The 16,115-nt window shown below is 36.7% G+C and overlaps 1 protein-coding gene across 1 annotated transcript in view; it reads left to right on the top strand.

Annotated features, from left to right (window-relative positions):
• Positions 1-16,115, top strand: part of lig1 (ligase I, DNA, ATP-dependent) — a 101,060-nt gene that overhangs the window by 6,221 nt on the left and 78,724 nt on the right. The window contains exons 4-5 of the mRNA XM_015387230.1: positions 2,667-2,832; positions 8,252-8,389. Of these exons, the coding sequence (XP_015242716.1) occupies positions 2,667-2,832; positions 8,252-8,389 (304 nt within the window). The remainder of the gene's footprint in view (positions 1-2,666; positions 2,833-8,251; positions 8,390-16,115) is intronic.

Below are 16,115 nucleotides of genomic sequence, written 5' to 3'. Positions count from 1 at the left end.
ATTCCTTTAATTATGTCTAAAAAAAAAAAGCCGCTCATCCATTCCTGGAAATAGTTTTCAGTTCAGGCACATTGGAGGGTTTCTAAGCATGAACGCCTGTTTGTGGTTTAATAGAAGCGTCTTAATATGATTTAAATCCAGGCTCTGAGTAGGCCACTTTAGATGTTGTTTTTTTTTTTTTGAGTTGATCCAACCAGCTGATTGCTTTGACTCATAATTGGTTTCCACTTATTAAAATGAGCAGAATCCAGACTCCTACCTCTGCTATTTCCTTTCTGTCTCAGTGGTTTATTAGAGGTCTTTTTTCATAACTGCTTAATGGAACAGATTTTTTTATGCATTAACTATTCCTACTTCCCCAATATGTGTTTTTTGTTGACATTTTGGTGAAGATGGTCATGAGTATCACACACTGAAACCCTGCTGCACATTATGGGAAATTGGAGCTGTTCTGAAATGTTCCTTAAAACGAAGCAGAGGTCTGCTATTTTTTGATATAGACTAGGGCTCTAACTAATAAGCATTTTGCTAATTAATTTAATTTGTCAAGAATTTTTTTGATTAATCGATTAATAATCAGATACCCAAAGGTTCCTTGAAGAAGATTTTTTTACGAAATGAAACCAGATAAAACTTTTCCACTTGAGAAGTTATGGATAGAAAATATTGATTGACGAAAAAGATTTGTTTTATCTTATTTGAAAAATGTTTTTATTTTTTATTTTTTACAATTTTGGTATAATTACCGCTCTAAGTGGGTTTCTCTGTCAGCTAAAGGCATGTTTTACTGTCTCTATACTCCAGGTAACGATTAATCAATTACCAAATTAGTTGACGATTATTTCAGTAATCAAATAATCCTGATTAATGAGATTAATAGTTTCAGCCCTAATGTGGACAGAAACCAGACTGAGTCCTCCTACCAGGCAGCAGAGCTCCTCTATGTGCGTTAAGGTCGAGTCCAGCCACCCTGTCTAGGAAGCTTCCTGGTTATAGATGCTCAGAGTATGATCATGTTATTTAGGTTAGGATCCATATCTTCTGCTCAGGATAGTTTGCTTAGTGTTGTTTGTACAGATTACTTTCTGGTCAGTCTGTCCAGATCCAGCGTACTGCCACATAGTACCTGAACAGAGTCGCCTTCTACCTGCAGGTAGTAGATCAGGGTTGAAATTTTTATCATCTCTGATCGTAAAGATTGATGGTATTATCTCTGATTCTCAAGATGGTTTCCTCCTGACCTGATGCAAACTTTTTTGGTGCACGCTGGAGATCATTTTCAGAAGCACATCATTAGCAAAAATAAAGATGAAAGCTGGTGGTTCCCAAAGCAGACACCCTGTATTCATATTGAGATAACCGATAACATACAGGGTCAGGAGATGAGGGGCATCCCGCCTGCCGCAGGAAAAAGCTCCACTTTCTGCTGAGAAACAGACTTGTCTTTTAGTTGAACAAGGTCGCGGTTAATCCAGGAAAAAAAAAAAGGGTACACAAACAAACCCTCTTCAAACCTAATTTATTCCATTTTCCATTTTTTTTTTTAGGTTGAAAGGTTTCAAAATCAATTTGTAGTCAAATATTTTCCCTTTCTTTCCTTTTCTAATGCAGCTTTACCATTTCAGCTTTCTTTTCCTCCCGGTTTGGATTCTAATTGCATTTTAATGTGAGATAAACAACTCCGTTGCCTCCATCAGGGTCATGTTGATCAGCAGGGCCTTACTTTTCTCCCTGTAAGCAGCAGCTAAATTGGCGTCATGTCTTATTACCAGTTTCAAAGGTGTGTTTGTGAAAACAACAGTTCATGTGAAAATAACCCCGGAACAAGTCATTATTAAAACAGAGGCATAATTAGAAGAGGTTAAGAGGTGGTTTCCAGGCTGCAAGCTAAAGTTTTATTTGTTTTTTTTTAACCCTCTTATCTATAAATTGTTTTCTTACTTTCTCTGTCATCACAAAAAATCTCTAAACAGAGGATTTAGAAAAATAACCTTCTGAATAGTTTTGCTTTATAGATCCAGCATTTTCTTGTGATGCTTAATTCATTAAAACTACAAGCTGTGTGTTTTTGGAGGCTGTTTGAAACGACTCTGTGGCGTCTCCGAAGGACGACTAATATCTGATCTGAATGCACTTTGTGCATTGGCTTGTTTTCCTGGCTTAATCCCCCCCTAGGTAGAAAATTGGGTCATCTGCAGAGAAGCTTTTGCATTAAATATGCCCTCAGTCCTTGTACCCTTACAGTAAATCAGATTTTTCTTTTTTTCTGAAGTCGGATATTATACAGGCACCTGTTTGTTGTTGCGCTCTGCCTGCACAGAAACAAATTACACATCATAAGCTGCGGTAGGGCCCGCTGGAGCCTGTTTACCAGTGCAGATAATATTTGCATCACACTCTTTGCAAACAAATGCGCCTGGGTCTTAAAAATTCACAATGTGGGTTGCACAAAGCATCTTGCACAAAAATACTTATTTCTACTGCCTGATAGTGTGTGTTGTTTTCTGTTTTTCCTCTTTATGTTGTTTAAAATTGATTGCATTACATGAAATGATGTAGAAGTTTCTTGCAGCTTTAGATGCATGTATGGGATTGTTGGTCTTTGCAGCATTTAAAGTCATCTTACTTTTTAAAGTTGTAATGCTTGCTTATCCTTTTGTTTTCAGGTGGACGATGTGTTTAAGGCTGTTCCCACCCCACTGTCTCCGACACCAGCTATATCTACGCCTGTAACCCCAGCAACCCCAGCAACTCCAGCCTCCTCTGCTTCTCCAGGGACGCCCAGCACTCCCAGTTCAATCTCCCCTTCTGGAATTGTGAAGCGCAAAACAGGTCGGTATCCAATCTGTGTTTCCTTTCATGATATTTATATATATGTGTACATGGATTATATTTATACTCAACACATTTATACATGTTTCTCTGTAATCATATTTATGCATATCCATTCAGTCACTCATTTGCTGAATGCAACTTCAGTTTTAATACATCTCTTCAATTGCTTGAGGACTTTTTAATTAAGACACTAAAAATGATATTCAGTTAGGTCTTTGTACATTTCTTCATAAATTACTCTCATTCAATAACAACCCTTGTTAAAAACAGCTGTTATAGAGTTTCCCATGCTGGTTGAAATAAATTTGCTCTAAAAAAAAAAGAGAAATGAGTTGATGGTTGAGTTCAACCTGCTCATGTTGATAATAATAATAATAATAATTGAACTTTATTGATCTCACGTTGGAGAAATTTACCTCTGAATTTAACCCATCTCCTTGGGGAGCAGTGGGCTGCCATCGTATGGCGCCCATGAAGCAATCGGGGGTTAAGGGTCTTGCTCAGGAACCCAGAGTGGAGGCTGTGGGATTCAGGCTCGAACTAACAACCTCAGGATTCCAAGCCCTATGCCCTAACCACTAGGCAGCTACTCCCCTTGATGGAGTTTAATGTCATCAGGTGATCTTGCATAATTCATGTAAGCGTTTAAATCAAAAACAGAAGTAAATGCTGTTGGTTGTGGAGGTTATGGGTCAAATATGCTGGACGTGTTGATTTAGAGTGATGGAATCATTATACACTGGAAAATTATCTAGGAATAAGTAACAAATGTCTTAAATTAATTGTATTTACCCTTAATTTGAGTAGGTAAATGAGATAATTTGCCAATGGAATGAGTATTTTTACTCTTAAAATAAGATGTTTAGATAAATTAAACTTGAAATAAGACAATGCAATTGCGTTTTCTTATTTTAAATGTAAATTGTCTTGTTCCTTTGGCAAAATGTCTCTTTTACCTCCTCCTCAATTCAAGAAAAAATGCACTTATTTTAAGAAAAAATGACTCGTCTAGATTTTGAATTTTCTAGCTGTTCTAGGGGCCGTTGCAGCCTGCTACCTTCCACTGGACTAAACCTGTTGCTCCTTGCAGAATATGATCGGAGGACAAACGGCCTGTTTTTGTTTCCTTAGGCAATTCTGCCATAATTTAATACATTTATACTACATATTAGTCTCTATTTGTAATTCACACTGACACAAATAGGAGATTAGTATCCTTATAAGTGCTCTACGTGGAAAAACTTTTTCATCATTATAAATTAAGGTTAGCCAGGATTTCTGTCCAGATGTCTCTGTGTCAATCAATTTATATTAGGGCTGAAAATATCCATCCAGATTATTGAAATAATCATCAACTAATTTAGTTGATTATTTAACTGGAGTATAGAGACTCTAAAACATGTCTTTAGCTGATAGAGCAACCCACTTAGTGCAGTAATTATACCAAAATTGTAAAATAATATATATTAATTTTGCATTTATGATAAAAATAAGTATTTAGTCTGTCAATACGCTCTATCCAGAACTTCTCTAATTTCACCTGGTTTCATTTCTTATAAAGTTTTCTGTAAGGAACCTTTGGCTATCTGATTATTAATCGATATTAATCAAAAAAATGATTGACAGATTAATCGATGTGTAAAATAATCGTAGCTTCTTAATAATTGCAGCCCTAATTTTTACATTATCATTTATGTACTGTTGATAGTGGACAGATGGAGATATTTATATTGGTGCCTCAGTCCTCTTTTATTGGGTCTTTTTATGAAAATCAAACACAAAGTAGCAGATAATGCAAGTTAAAGTGGGAAATTATGTTTGACTAAAATAAGTTGCCTTTATTCTGATACCCCTAAATAAAACCCAAAGCGAACGTCTGCTTTCAGAAGTTACTTAAGTAGTAAATGGAGCTATGAGACGAATCCTTCTTCGTGTAAATCAATGTCAGAATCAATCCTTCTGTTCTGGGAAGGCCTCAGGGGTTTACTAGAGAGCTTTATCGAGCAAACATCAAGAAGACCAAGAAGCACAGCAGCAGTTTAAAGCAGGTTAGTTTCTAAAACAATATCCTAAGCTTTCAACTTCCCACTAAGAAATATTTACTGCATGATCTAAAACAGGAAAAACACGGTGAAACTGACACTGGTGGAAGAGCGGGCAGAGAAAACAGCATCAACTTTGCTGTTTGTAGGGCTGAAACAGACCACTTGTTCAAATGTTAACTATTTTAGTAATTAAATAATCGTTAATTAATATACAAACTAAAATCTTTGCTGAAAGAAAAAAACAACTCGGAGCAGAAAATTAAACCCAAAATGCACAGCAGATCTGCTCCATTCAGAACCCCTCAAATAAAGTTGTTTTAGCTTCAATTGATTTAAATTCTAAATAAGAAATATTCTCAGATTTAAAAAAAAACAAATTTTCCATCCAATTTGTTAATTAAAGATGATGGATTGATTGATCTGTTAGAAATTGAGTTGTTTGTTGCAACCTAAGTTTGGAACACGACGGGCAGGGGACAGAAATTCATCAAAAAAAAAAAAAATGCTCAAACTTTTTCTGTCCCCAAATAACGCAGTACTTCCCCTTTAAAAGACAGCTGTGGTTGCATCATGGTGTGTATCGTTTAACTTGAGCAAAGACATGCAAAACTTGCCAAGTTTGATGGGAAGATGGATGGAGTTATGTAGAGAGAAATTGAAACAGAAAATCCGTCGGATGCTCCTAGACTGGGATGGACGGTCGGCTTCCAGCACCAGAAGGAACCTGAATCTGCAGGCAGACCTATGACGACATGATTCAACTGAAAGGGCATTATGCGATAAGATTGGTCCAGTGGAAGTTGTGAATTTGAATTTAAATTGTAACCTTTGACCTAAGTGGCGTTAAAGCCTCCCAGAAATGTCGACCTGTTTATGACTGAGAGTGAAACCACATCTCTGAACCCTCAACCAAACTTCAGCTTGGTGGAAACATTTTGAACTTTGACCCCGACAGGTTATTGGACATTTCTTTCCTCCTCCAGCTGCTCGACTCGATCACTCGTTAGCAGCAGCCTAATGAGAGCCAATAGTCATCGTTTCAAATTGACAAGAGAAACAAGACATTAATCTCAAACCGCATTCATTAAAGGTTTGTTGAACAGAAGGAGCTTACCAGGCTCTGGACTGTTTTTGTTTCATTTATTCTTCGCCTCCCTGGACCGTCTCTCATTGACAACCTTTAGGCACGATGGTGTTTCCCATTAATCCTATCTGCTGAATCACAACCTCCCCCTCCAGCTTTTATCATTTATTTCTGCAAGTATTTGCATTATGATAATAATGTTATTACTGATGCGTTGTTCTTGCAATGTTTTCTCTCTGCTGACTGGACCGAACCAGCAGTGTTGCTGTCCTGTTATTGCTGCTGATTTTTTTTTTTTTTTTTTTACTGATTCAGTTGGTTCCCTTCTGAAGTTTTCCTTCCTGAATAGCTTATAGATGTTTATAGGGATTATTTTTTTGAAAGCCTTTGTTAGCAAATGTGATTTAAACATTCAACGACAGGGGAGTTGTAGTTGTATCTGCTTCATTGTTTGTATTAAATATAGGTTGGAAAGGATCTTTTTGCATGCATTATTCCTTATAAATAAATTATAAATTCAAAATAGACATTTGCCAAAAACCAATCAAACATATACTAAGTTATTACACCAGTGTATTTATATGGATGCCAACAACAAAAAACATTATAAAAACACTTCACAAAGCCAAAACGTAATTTCATCTACAGGTTTATTTTTTGTGCATAAATCTTGCCCTTCTGAGGCTTTGTGAAGATAGATCTGTGTTTTAAATGGTCCAATATTGTGTCACAAACATGAAAAAAATAACATACCAGTTTAATAATGGAGAAGCTATTAGTCAGCTTCATAATTTTTAATATGTAAAAACAATTTTCTGAGAATGTGTTTTTTTTTAAGAGCAACTATGCCAATTAACAAACGGCTAGAAAAGGTACGCTATATTATGTGAATACCATGTGAATCCCAGATTGCTCAATCAATTCAATTCAGTTTGCTTCTATAGCGCCAATTCACATCACATGTCATCTCAAGGCGCTTTATGGTTCACCAGGTCATGCAGCGAAATTGATTCAAAGTTTTCTATCTAAGGAAAACCAGTTGATTGCATCGACTCATTGACTCGAAGGCAATCCCTCTCAATAAGCATGCTTGTAGCGACAGTGGAGAGGAAAAACATTCTTCTTTGCCTTTTCTAAAAAGTGTTTTAAATCAGTCCTACCTGTCTTTATCCATGCTGGATCAGATCCTGACGTTTAAAAAAGGAGTCAGGTAGTCAAGGCAACAGAATAAAGCGCTAGCATCGCTGCATGCAGTTAGCTAGGTACTGAAAAAGGATGTTGCTTGCGTAATTTCTCTCTCTCTGTATGTTATCGGTTATCTCAAGATAATCCTCTCTCCTCTCCTAAACCTTTCTATTGCAGAGGAGCTACTGTGCATGTACAACTTTTAACCAGAGTCAATGGGCAAAGATTTTTGCACCCAATCTGATGAAAAATGACATGACGCTAGTCATCTAAAAAATATACATACATATATTTTTAAATATTTCACATATTAATTTAAGATTAAATAAAAAAAAATAAAAAAAATAAATATATATATATATGTCTCAATCAGGGTCATTGGGTGGGTGGGGCGGCACGCTCTATTGGCCAGCCGCCACTGCCAGCAAGGCAAGCTTTCTTGGCAGAAAATGTATGCTCCTTACAGCTTTTATAGCTCTTCAGCTTTGTTTTCATTAAGGAAAGCAGCTCTCTACTTTATAATCCTTGTTTTTTTCTGCTCATTCTCTTTGGTGGCTGCACTGTTTGCTCTCAGCGTTCGATGCTTCCCCCCCGATAACAGGCGTGCCTGCCACCATCACAGCCGAGGAAGCCATCGCAATAAAGCAACACACTAATTTGACCTGAAATTGCATTCTTAATGTCCCGGGTTAATGCTTTCATTATGATATCTGGAAGAAAAACAACAACGAAGGTGCTACCTTTGGTAGGATCTTAACAAGAAGCAAAACAGAGGCAGATGTGGAACGAAAACCAAAATTGCCCCTAAGCACTTCTGTTGCATACAATTATAGAGGAAATTACACTGGAACTGCAAGCTGCTTGGCTGCATAATATCTTTCTGGGTGGAATTAGTGTTTTCATTACCAAAGTACGTATCTGTGACTCTCTCCTTTTTTGTTGGTCTACATTTGCAGTAAGAGAGTCGTCCTGGTTTTTTTTCCATCCCCACAATTTTCTCTGTTTAATCATAGCATAATTTCATCTGGGAACCCCTTCACTTCATTATATTTTTTATTTTTTTGTCTCTCTCTTAATTTAATTCCTCTCCTGATGTGTGCAGCGAGGAAGATGTTCCCCAAGAGGAAGCTGGATGAGAGCGAGAGCGGCAGCGGGAGTCGGAAAGGGGAGTCTGAGGTTGCGGAGGAGCAGGGTCAGCAAAACAAACGACCCCGTGTGGAGAGCAGTGTCAGCAGCGCAGGTACGCTTTCCTCCTCTGCAGCCAGTCTGATAACAGGGGTCACATCCTGTGCAAGTCTGAAAGGCCCAGGTGTGCAAGAAAAGTGGGGAACAAAAAAAGCAACGCATTTTAGTGCTTTATTAAAAACTTTGTCCACATAAATATTATTTTGACTGACACTATTAAACTACAATCAAAATGTGTTATGGTTATATTAGCTGTGATGGAATAAGAGACGGTAGAGCATATGTGTTATGTTTTTTTATTTTTTATTTTTTTTTAAATAGATAGAAGGGCAGTTATTGCTTTGGTTTTCATTTTATAATTGAATGCTTTCATAATTTCTCTCCCCATGCTTCTTAGCATAATGCCTTAAATACGATCAGATGCGATGAATTATGTGTTTGTTAATTAAAGTAAAAGTCTAATCCCAGATTTCCTATTGGATACCGCTCCAGACTTTGACTAGACCGTTTTAAAATGTTAAAATATGCTTTGATCGAGCTTACATAAATAATAATTGAATAATTGTCAACTAATTCAGTAATTGATTAATCGTCAAGTGGAGTGTCGTGAGTTTAAAACATTCCTTTAGATGATAGAGAATTCCACTTAAAGGAATTATTATACCAAAACTTTTAAATATATATATTTCGCATTTAGGATTAAAAAAATATATATATTTTTCGTCACTCAATATGCTCTATCCAGAACTCCTCAAGTGGAAAAGTTTCACCTGGATTAATTTCTTAAGTCTTCTTTAAAGAACCTTTTGCTAACTAATTATTAATTGGTTGATAAAAAAGATAATCGTCAGATTAATCGATTTGCAAAATAATCATTTGTTGCAGCCCTACTCTAAAGCCTTTTAAGTTGTTTAGAAAGGCATCTTCACAGCATGATGCTGCCACCTCTATGCCTGATGGCGTCAGGCCGATAGGGCTGCTAGTTTTCCTCTAAAGCAGAGCGTTTTCTGTTTAGGTCACTTAGCTTTGGTGTCACCTGGCCAGAGCACTTCTTGTTGTTTTCCCTGCATACCTTGTGCCTTATATGATTTAGAGTATTGGGTTTTTAAAACTCTTTCATCTTGCTACCCTACCTTAAAGTGAATGGTTGCGCTATCCACAGTCTCTCACATGGGGGTTTGAACCTCCGCAGGTCCTTCTGATTAATGCTGTTCTTTCCTTGGCTATTTCACGTGATCGATCAGTCTGTTTTCAGTGTTATTCTAAGTTCGACATATTGCTGCATCACAGAGTCTTGCTTTTAACTTTGCCTAAAACATCTACTGAGTAGGGTTGAAACAATTAATCGGAATAATCGGTTATTAAATGAATCGTTAACTAACTTAGTAAGCGATTAATCGTTAACTGGAGTATAGAGACTCTAAAACAAGCTTTTAGCTGATCGAGCGACCCACTTGGAGAAGAAATAAACTAAAATTGTAAAAAAAAAAAAAAAGATCTGTAAACATTTTGCATTTATGGTAAAGACACTTTTTCGTCTTGTCGGTATGCTCTATCCAGAACTTTTCAGGTGGAAAATATTTAGTTTCACCTGGTTTAACTTTGCTAAAAGTCTTATTTAAGGAGCCTTTTGCTATTCGTTTATGAATTGATTAATCGAGAAAATAATAAACAGATTAATCAATTTGCAAAATAATCATTAGTTGCAGCCCTACTGCTGAGTTCCACCTTCTTCATGTTGTTCTTCAAAGCAGCACTGTATAACTTTAGGCCAAAGCTATACCTTAATTTGAGATATATTAAATGTTTTGTCAAGTAAAAATTCAGCGTTTGTATGGACTCTATTTCTTTTAAACTTTCCTATGTGAATTGGGTCAGTCAGTGAACGAGTCAGACATATTTTTGTTCCCTGTAGGATTTAATCTAAAGGGATGAATGTTACCTCGTCTTTACAAGTGACTCCATGCCTCAGTCTGCTGGTCTAAATTGGTCTGCGTTAAAATCCGATCAGATCATTATTTAGGGCGGCCGGATATTTATTCAGGTCGCCTTAAAAAATGTAACTATGGTACTGAAAGTACTTCTTTTTATCCTTAACCCCTTATAGAGCACTCGGTTAAATACTTTGAAAATTAAAATTTAAAGCCAATAGTGTTATTGGAATCTAGGACAACACCTTATTACTTTTGGAACATTTGAAAATGTGAATAATTTGAACTAGAAACGCCAACTTGCCCAAATATATTAAGAAAAATAACAAAAGTACTTCTTTAAGAAATCCATAAAAAACACTCAGAGTGAAAGAAACAAATTTTTTTTGGTACAAAATAACCTTAGAGCCATTAATGCTGATACTGGCACTTGCATTTTTTTTTAGTTTATAAGCCTAAATTTCATTGTTAACTAGTCTTATTAGCTTTTTACCTTTTTTTTTCTTTACTTAACTTTTTTTCACCTTAATTTCCAGTAGGTAATATATCATTCAAGGGCTCATCTAATTGGTCAAATGCCAAAATAAGATGTACAGCCATGTAGCAGGATCTTTGCTGGATGGCTGGATATAGAGCAGGGGTGTCAAACTGGTTCCAGAAAGGGCCGTGTGGCTGCAGGTTTTCTTTCCAACCAAGCAATAGCACACCAGACTCCAGTCATCTCATCAAGTCATCATGTTCAGATTGCACTCAGTTGAGGAGATGACTGGAGTCTGGTGTGCTAATGCTTGGTTGGAAAGAAAACCTGCAGCCTCACGGCCCTTTCTGGAACCAGTTTGACACCCCTGATATAGAGCTTGTGCTTCTAGACCTCACTGAGAGATGGAGGGGACTCCATTTGTAAGGGGTATGCAGGGATCATAAACGGTAACTTGTCCAAATTGAAGGACTTTTTCAGGACTTTTTCTGAAGAATTTGATGCGTTTTACATTCTCTCCATTAAAACATTTGTCCAACTTCATCATCGGACTTGCTGAGAGCAGTCTGGGAAAATATAATCACACATTATGTATCTGCATTTTAGTAGTCTGTAGGTTATGCACTATGTACTAAGTACAATAAAACACAAACATAAAGTTCATATTACTAAATTTATAGAAAAATCCAAAGCCTAAAAACATAACTGTGGGAAAGTAGCATAGTAACCCATTTCTGAGACAGATTGGAAAAAGAGGAGTGAAAAAACAAGGATGAAAACTCATTTTTTCCCTCAAAAAGTAATTTTAACCTCTAACACAATGTAGTTTAGTATGCTTATTATGATTAGGGAGAGAAAAAAAAATCCCAGAAATTTATTTTTGGTTGAGCCTGTGCAAAAAAGCTGATGGTATGGCTTGGTGAATGACAAATTTGTCAGTTTGTAGCCACTTGTTTTCATTTATACTGCTTTTTAAAACGTCCAGATTGTGATTTCAAAGTCTGTTTTAGAAAACATGCATCTTTTTCTTTCCACTTCAATATTATGCTCTGTGTGTAGCTCTGGTTCATAATAGCCCAATTTAAATAAAATAAACATTTAATTCCTGATTGTAAGGTGACAAAACGATCAAGGGTAGAGAATACTTTCACAAAGACCGTATCGTTAAATTGAAACAGAAAAACGGGTATCAGAATTCTTGCATGAAATGTGGTACCATTGGTGTTTCTTTTATCTACACTTACAAGCGTATGCAGCCATCCATGAGAAAGTAATTGGATGCCCTAATTGACTAGGCAATCAAAAGTAAAATTGCATTGGAGAATTCATCAGATTGTAATAGTTAAAACTGTATTTATTTTGTTTACATCTCTGGGATGTGTTACGGGTAAATGTAGAACAGGCTGGGCTGATAGAAGAAGCATTTAAAAGCCACATTGAGCTTCTGAATGAAGAAAAAACAACAAGAGGATTAATGATGAGTCAAATCATCCTGTGCTTTTCTTTCTAATAGCAAAATTATATATTTTTTTCTTTAATTCAGAATAAAACCACATGTTAATAGAAAAACATGCCCACGATACCCAAGACCTGCAAATGAAGACTAAAACATTGCGAGTAATCACTTTTTATCTTTTAATTTACTGGTGTTTATGTGGGACAATCCCCTCACCAAGGCTCATAACGGATAAGAGGAATTAAGAAGCTTCCTCAGGGTAATTTTTGTTTTTGCTGCTTTTATACTAGAATAGGAATAGTGAGGAACGATAACAACCAAGCAGTTGTTAGCAGATGATTAAACATTATGTTTTAAATCCATTTTATGTGGACTTAATGCCTAAAGATGAATTGGACTGTTTTTGTTTTTTCTCATATCACATTAAATCTTGTGCTTCAGTGCCTGCCCATTGCTTTCTGCTTTAAAACCATTGTGGAAACCACTTCTCCTGCATTTAATAGCTTTGCTGGCCTTGCTATGCCAGAGTTTGCCCACTTAGATGGTAGCTAAGATGATTAAAAATGGAGAAAAGTGTGTGCACGCGCGAGGAGGGGGCGGGTGTTCAAATTAATCCCATGTTGGCGTTTTTTGGTCTCCAAATTCTTTGTTCCTTTTTCCTGGAAATAAATGCTTTCCACATTGCAGGCCTTTATTTTTTTTTTTCTTTGATTTGTGTATTTTTGTTTTTATGGCCTAATCTTGCAGCTGCTGGAATATTACTTGCAATGCATCAGCTTTTAGATATGGCTGAATTTAGTTGTTAAATCTGTATTTGTTGGAGCTTGGCAGGAATAGGCCCCTTTTTTTTGTGTTTTTGTTTTAAGACGATGTTTGAAAATCTGTGAACCTAATCACCAGCTGTGTTTGGCACGATCTGATTTAGAGAGTAGGTTTTCAAAATTAAGATTTCCTTTTTAAGCATAGTGAAATGTTGCCAGTTGTGGGAGTCAAACTTTTGTAGCACTGACCTCTTTCATCTTCTGTGACCTTCTTTCCCTCCTACAGTAGATATATATATATAAAAAGTTTAAATAAACCTGTTATAATCCAATATTTCTGTGATGATAAAACTTCCAAAAAGAGCTACCTGTGATCGTCATTAAAACTAAAAATAAATTTGAAAAACATAAACAAAAAGCTGCTATAATGTGGTAAATGAATACCTGGTTTTATCGTCTTCTTTATCTTTATCTCTTCTTTTTTTGGAAGCAATCCTTCGTTTAATTATAGTGAATATGAATATTGACTCATGCTATGAATGTTTCACAATTTGACCGTGAACTCAACATCAAAAATCCACATAAATAGTTTATTCCCGCTGTTTCACATGGTCTTAATTATCTACTGGAAAAGGGTAGCAAAGCAGAGATCGGAATAAAAGCTCTTTTACAAAACTATGCAAATTACTTACGACCAAACTACTCTCCCTTTGACAAAGCAGTGATAATAAAGTCCATTATCATTTTCCCACTTTATCTGCTCGCCTTAAACCAGAGCGTTTTTAATGAAGACAGGCTGAAATCCCTCAATCAGGCTGACCTTGCTCTAAAAGTCCCATTTAAACGTCTCTTCTTTATCACCTTTCCTTGATTCAAAGTGGTTTTCCTGTCAGTCTGATAATCCAACACCGGCCACTGAAAACTCTTTCTGGTCTCTTTTCATTTCTAAAGGTTTGGTCAACTTAACCTTAGCTGGTGAAACAAACCTGGAGATTTCCTCATGGCTGGATGAATATTATGTTTAACTGTTAAGACTAATATCCAGCAAATCACGGGGAGACAGCAAGTGGTTGCTATGGAAATGTATCTGCGATAATTAATTATATTTTCACTTTCGACACTGCATGCAGCACAAAGTGTGATGCATGATATATTTTTATGTAGCCCCCTTTTACCTGTAATATTTTTTTAACGCTAAGGTTAAGGACAAAGTAAACCAACAAAAAAATAAATGTTAAGCGCATCCTACTAGGACTTTTGGGCTGTTTTTTTTTTTTTAAATCAGACTCCTTACAACTGAAGGATGGGAAGCACCCAGAAGGTCTATTTACTGAAATTAGGGTTTAGGTTAATGCATGCATAAGCTACAAAGGTATTTTAGCATTTTACATTTTATTTTATTATTAAGTATTTTTATTTTTTCCATTATGCAGGAAATGTTAGCTTTAAAAGTAATAACAAAATAGTTTATTTGGTCATAGAATCCTATATTTTTTTTAAACCCCCTAGTAAATGTTCCCAGACCTACTGTTAGCTGGAACTTTTTCCTTACTAAACTCAAATTATTGATCATTTGCTATTACTTTAGTGAGCCATGCTCTACACAGCCAATTTTTAATCAGCTTCTCTTGTGCAGCTGGTTTGAAGTTAGACAAAAAAATGGATAGAAATTATTTTCTAATAAAGAAAAAAAAACCCGGAAACCTAATTTTGTTTAATGTCATTTAGTCTTAGCATTTTTATAATGTCACTCAAATATTGGAGTTATTTATAGTGTTTTTCTTTGTAAACAATTTTGTTGATCATATTTTTGTTTGTTTTAAAATTTTAAATTAGGTCTTGCGTCATAGTAGGGCCACCTGTATAACTATAGGCTAAAAAACATGACAGGCATGGTATTTGATTTAGTAACATAAAAAAATTATTGATAAATATTGTAATACTGAAATTTTGCCTGCTCAGTGATGCAGTGGTTAGCACTGCTGCCTTGCAGCAAGAAGGGTTCAATTCCCAGCCCAGGGTCTTTCTGCATGGAGTTTGAATGTTCTCCCTGAGCAAATGTGGGTTCTCTCTGGGTACTCCGGCTTCCTCTCACAGTCCAAAAACATGACTGTTAGGTTAATTGGCTTCTCTAATTTCTCCTCAGGTATGAGTGTGTGCATGAATGGTTTTTTCCTGTTTGTCTCTGTGTTGCCCTGTGATGGACTGGCGACCTGTCCAGGGTGGATCTCACCCGTAGACGGCTGCAGATGGGTACCAGCAACCCTCGCGACCCCAGGAGGATACAGCGTGTCAGTGAAAATAAATGAATTAATTACACTAGAATTTCTAAACCAAGTCGGCCTTTAGGCAGTCACAGAGCAAATGCAGGAAAAAATGAGTGAGATATTCTAACCGGCTAAATGCAAGAAGTTGGTATAAGAGGAGCAGAGCACTTGAATGGAACAGAGCACCGCGCAATTCCCACTCCCCTTTCAGGAAGATGTTTGCTCATTTGCGCCGCTGCTCAAAGTTTCGCCAGGGTGCTCCGCTCACAATCCGTTCTGCGCTCACCTTAATTTTCCTGCCACTTCGGCGAAATCGCTCCGCGCTGGCTCAGATTTTCAGGAGAGGGCATTTTCTTACCTTTTTCCTTCATGTAATCATGCCTGGGCCCCGGGACACACTGTGTTTGGTTTCATAATGTGAGCGATACATGTGTATTAGGGGTGGAACGGTTCACAAAATCCACGGTTTGGTTCGATTCATAGTTTCGTGGTCACGGTTTTCGGTTCGGTTCGATTCGGTATATGTTGATACACCGAAATCCCATAAAAATTTATGAAATTAATGAAAAAATTCCCCCAAAAAATAGTGGATTGTAATTATTTTAAATGATCCGCGGAAACCCTGGATCATTTCCGTATGTTTTGCTGCTTTGAATTTAATCATCTCGCGCATGCTCTCTCCCTCCAAGGGACTCAGAGGAGGAGGAGCCACAGCGGAGGCTGTAGGCTTTGCTTTGAGCAGCCGGTCGGGAGCGCAGCGGGGGTTGCTGACGGAGTATGAGGGATTTCGGGGTTAGCATGACATGTTGGTTATGTTGCTGTTAGCATAAACAAACGTGTTGCACAATGCTTGCACACTGTTGGACTTTTATCCACAACTTTCTTTCC

Source organism: Cyprinodon variegatus, unplaced genomic scaffold (genome assembly GCF_000732505.1).
Source record: "Cyprinodon variegatus isolate N-32 unplaced genomic scaffold, C_variegatus-1.0 Scaffold17, whole genome shotgun sequence".
Taxonomy (NCBI): domain Eukaryota; kingdom Metazoa; phylum Chordata; class Actinopteri; order Cyprinodontiformes; family Cyprinodontidae; genus Cyprinodon; species Cyprinodon variegatus.
This window is presented reverse-complemented; position numbering and strand designations above follow the sequence as displayed.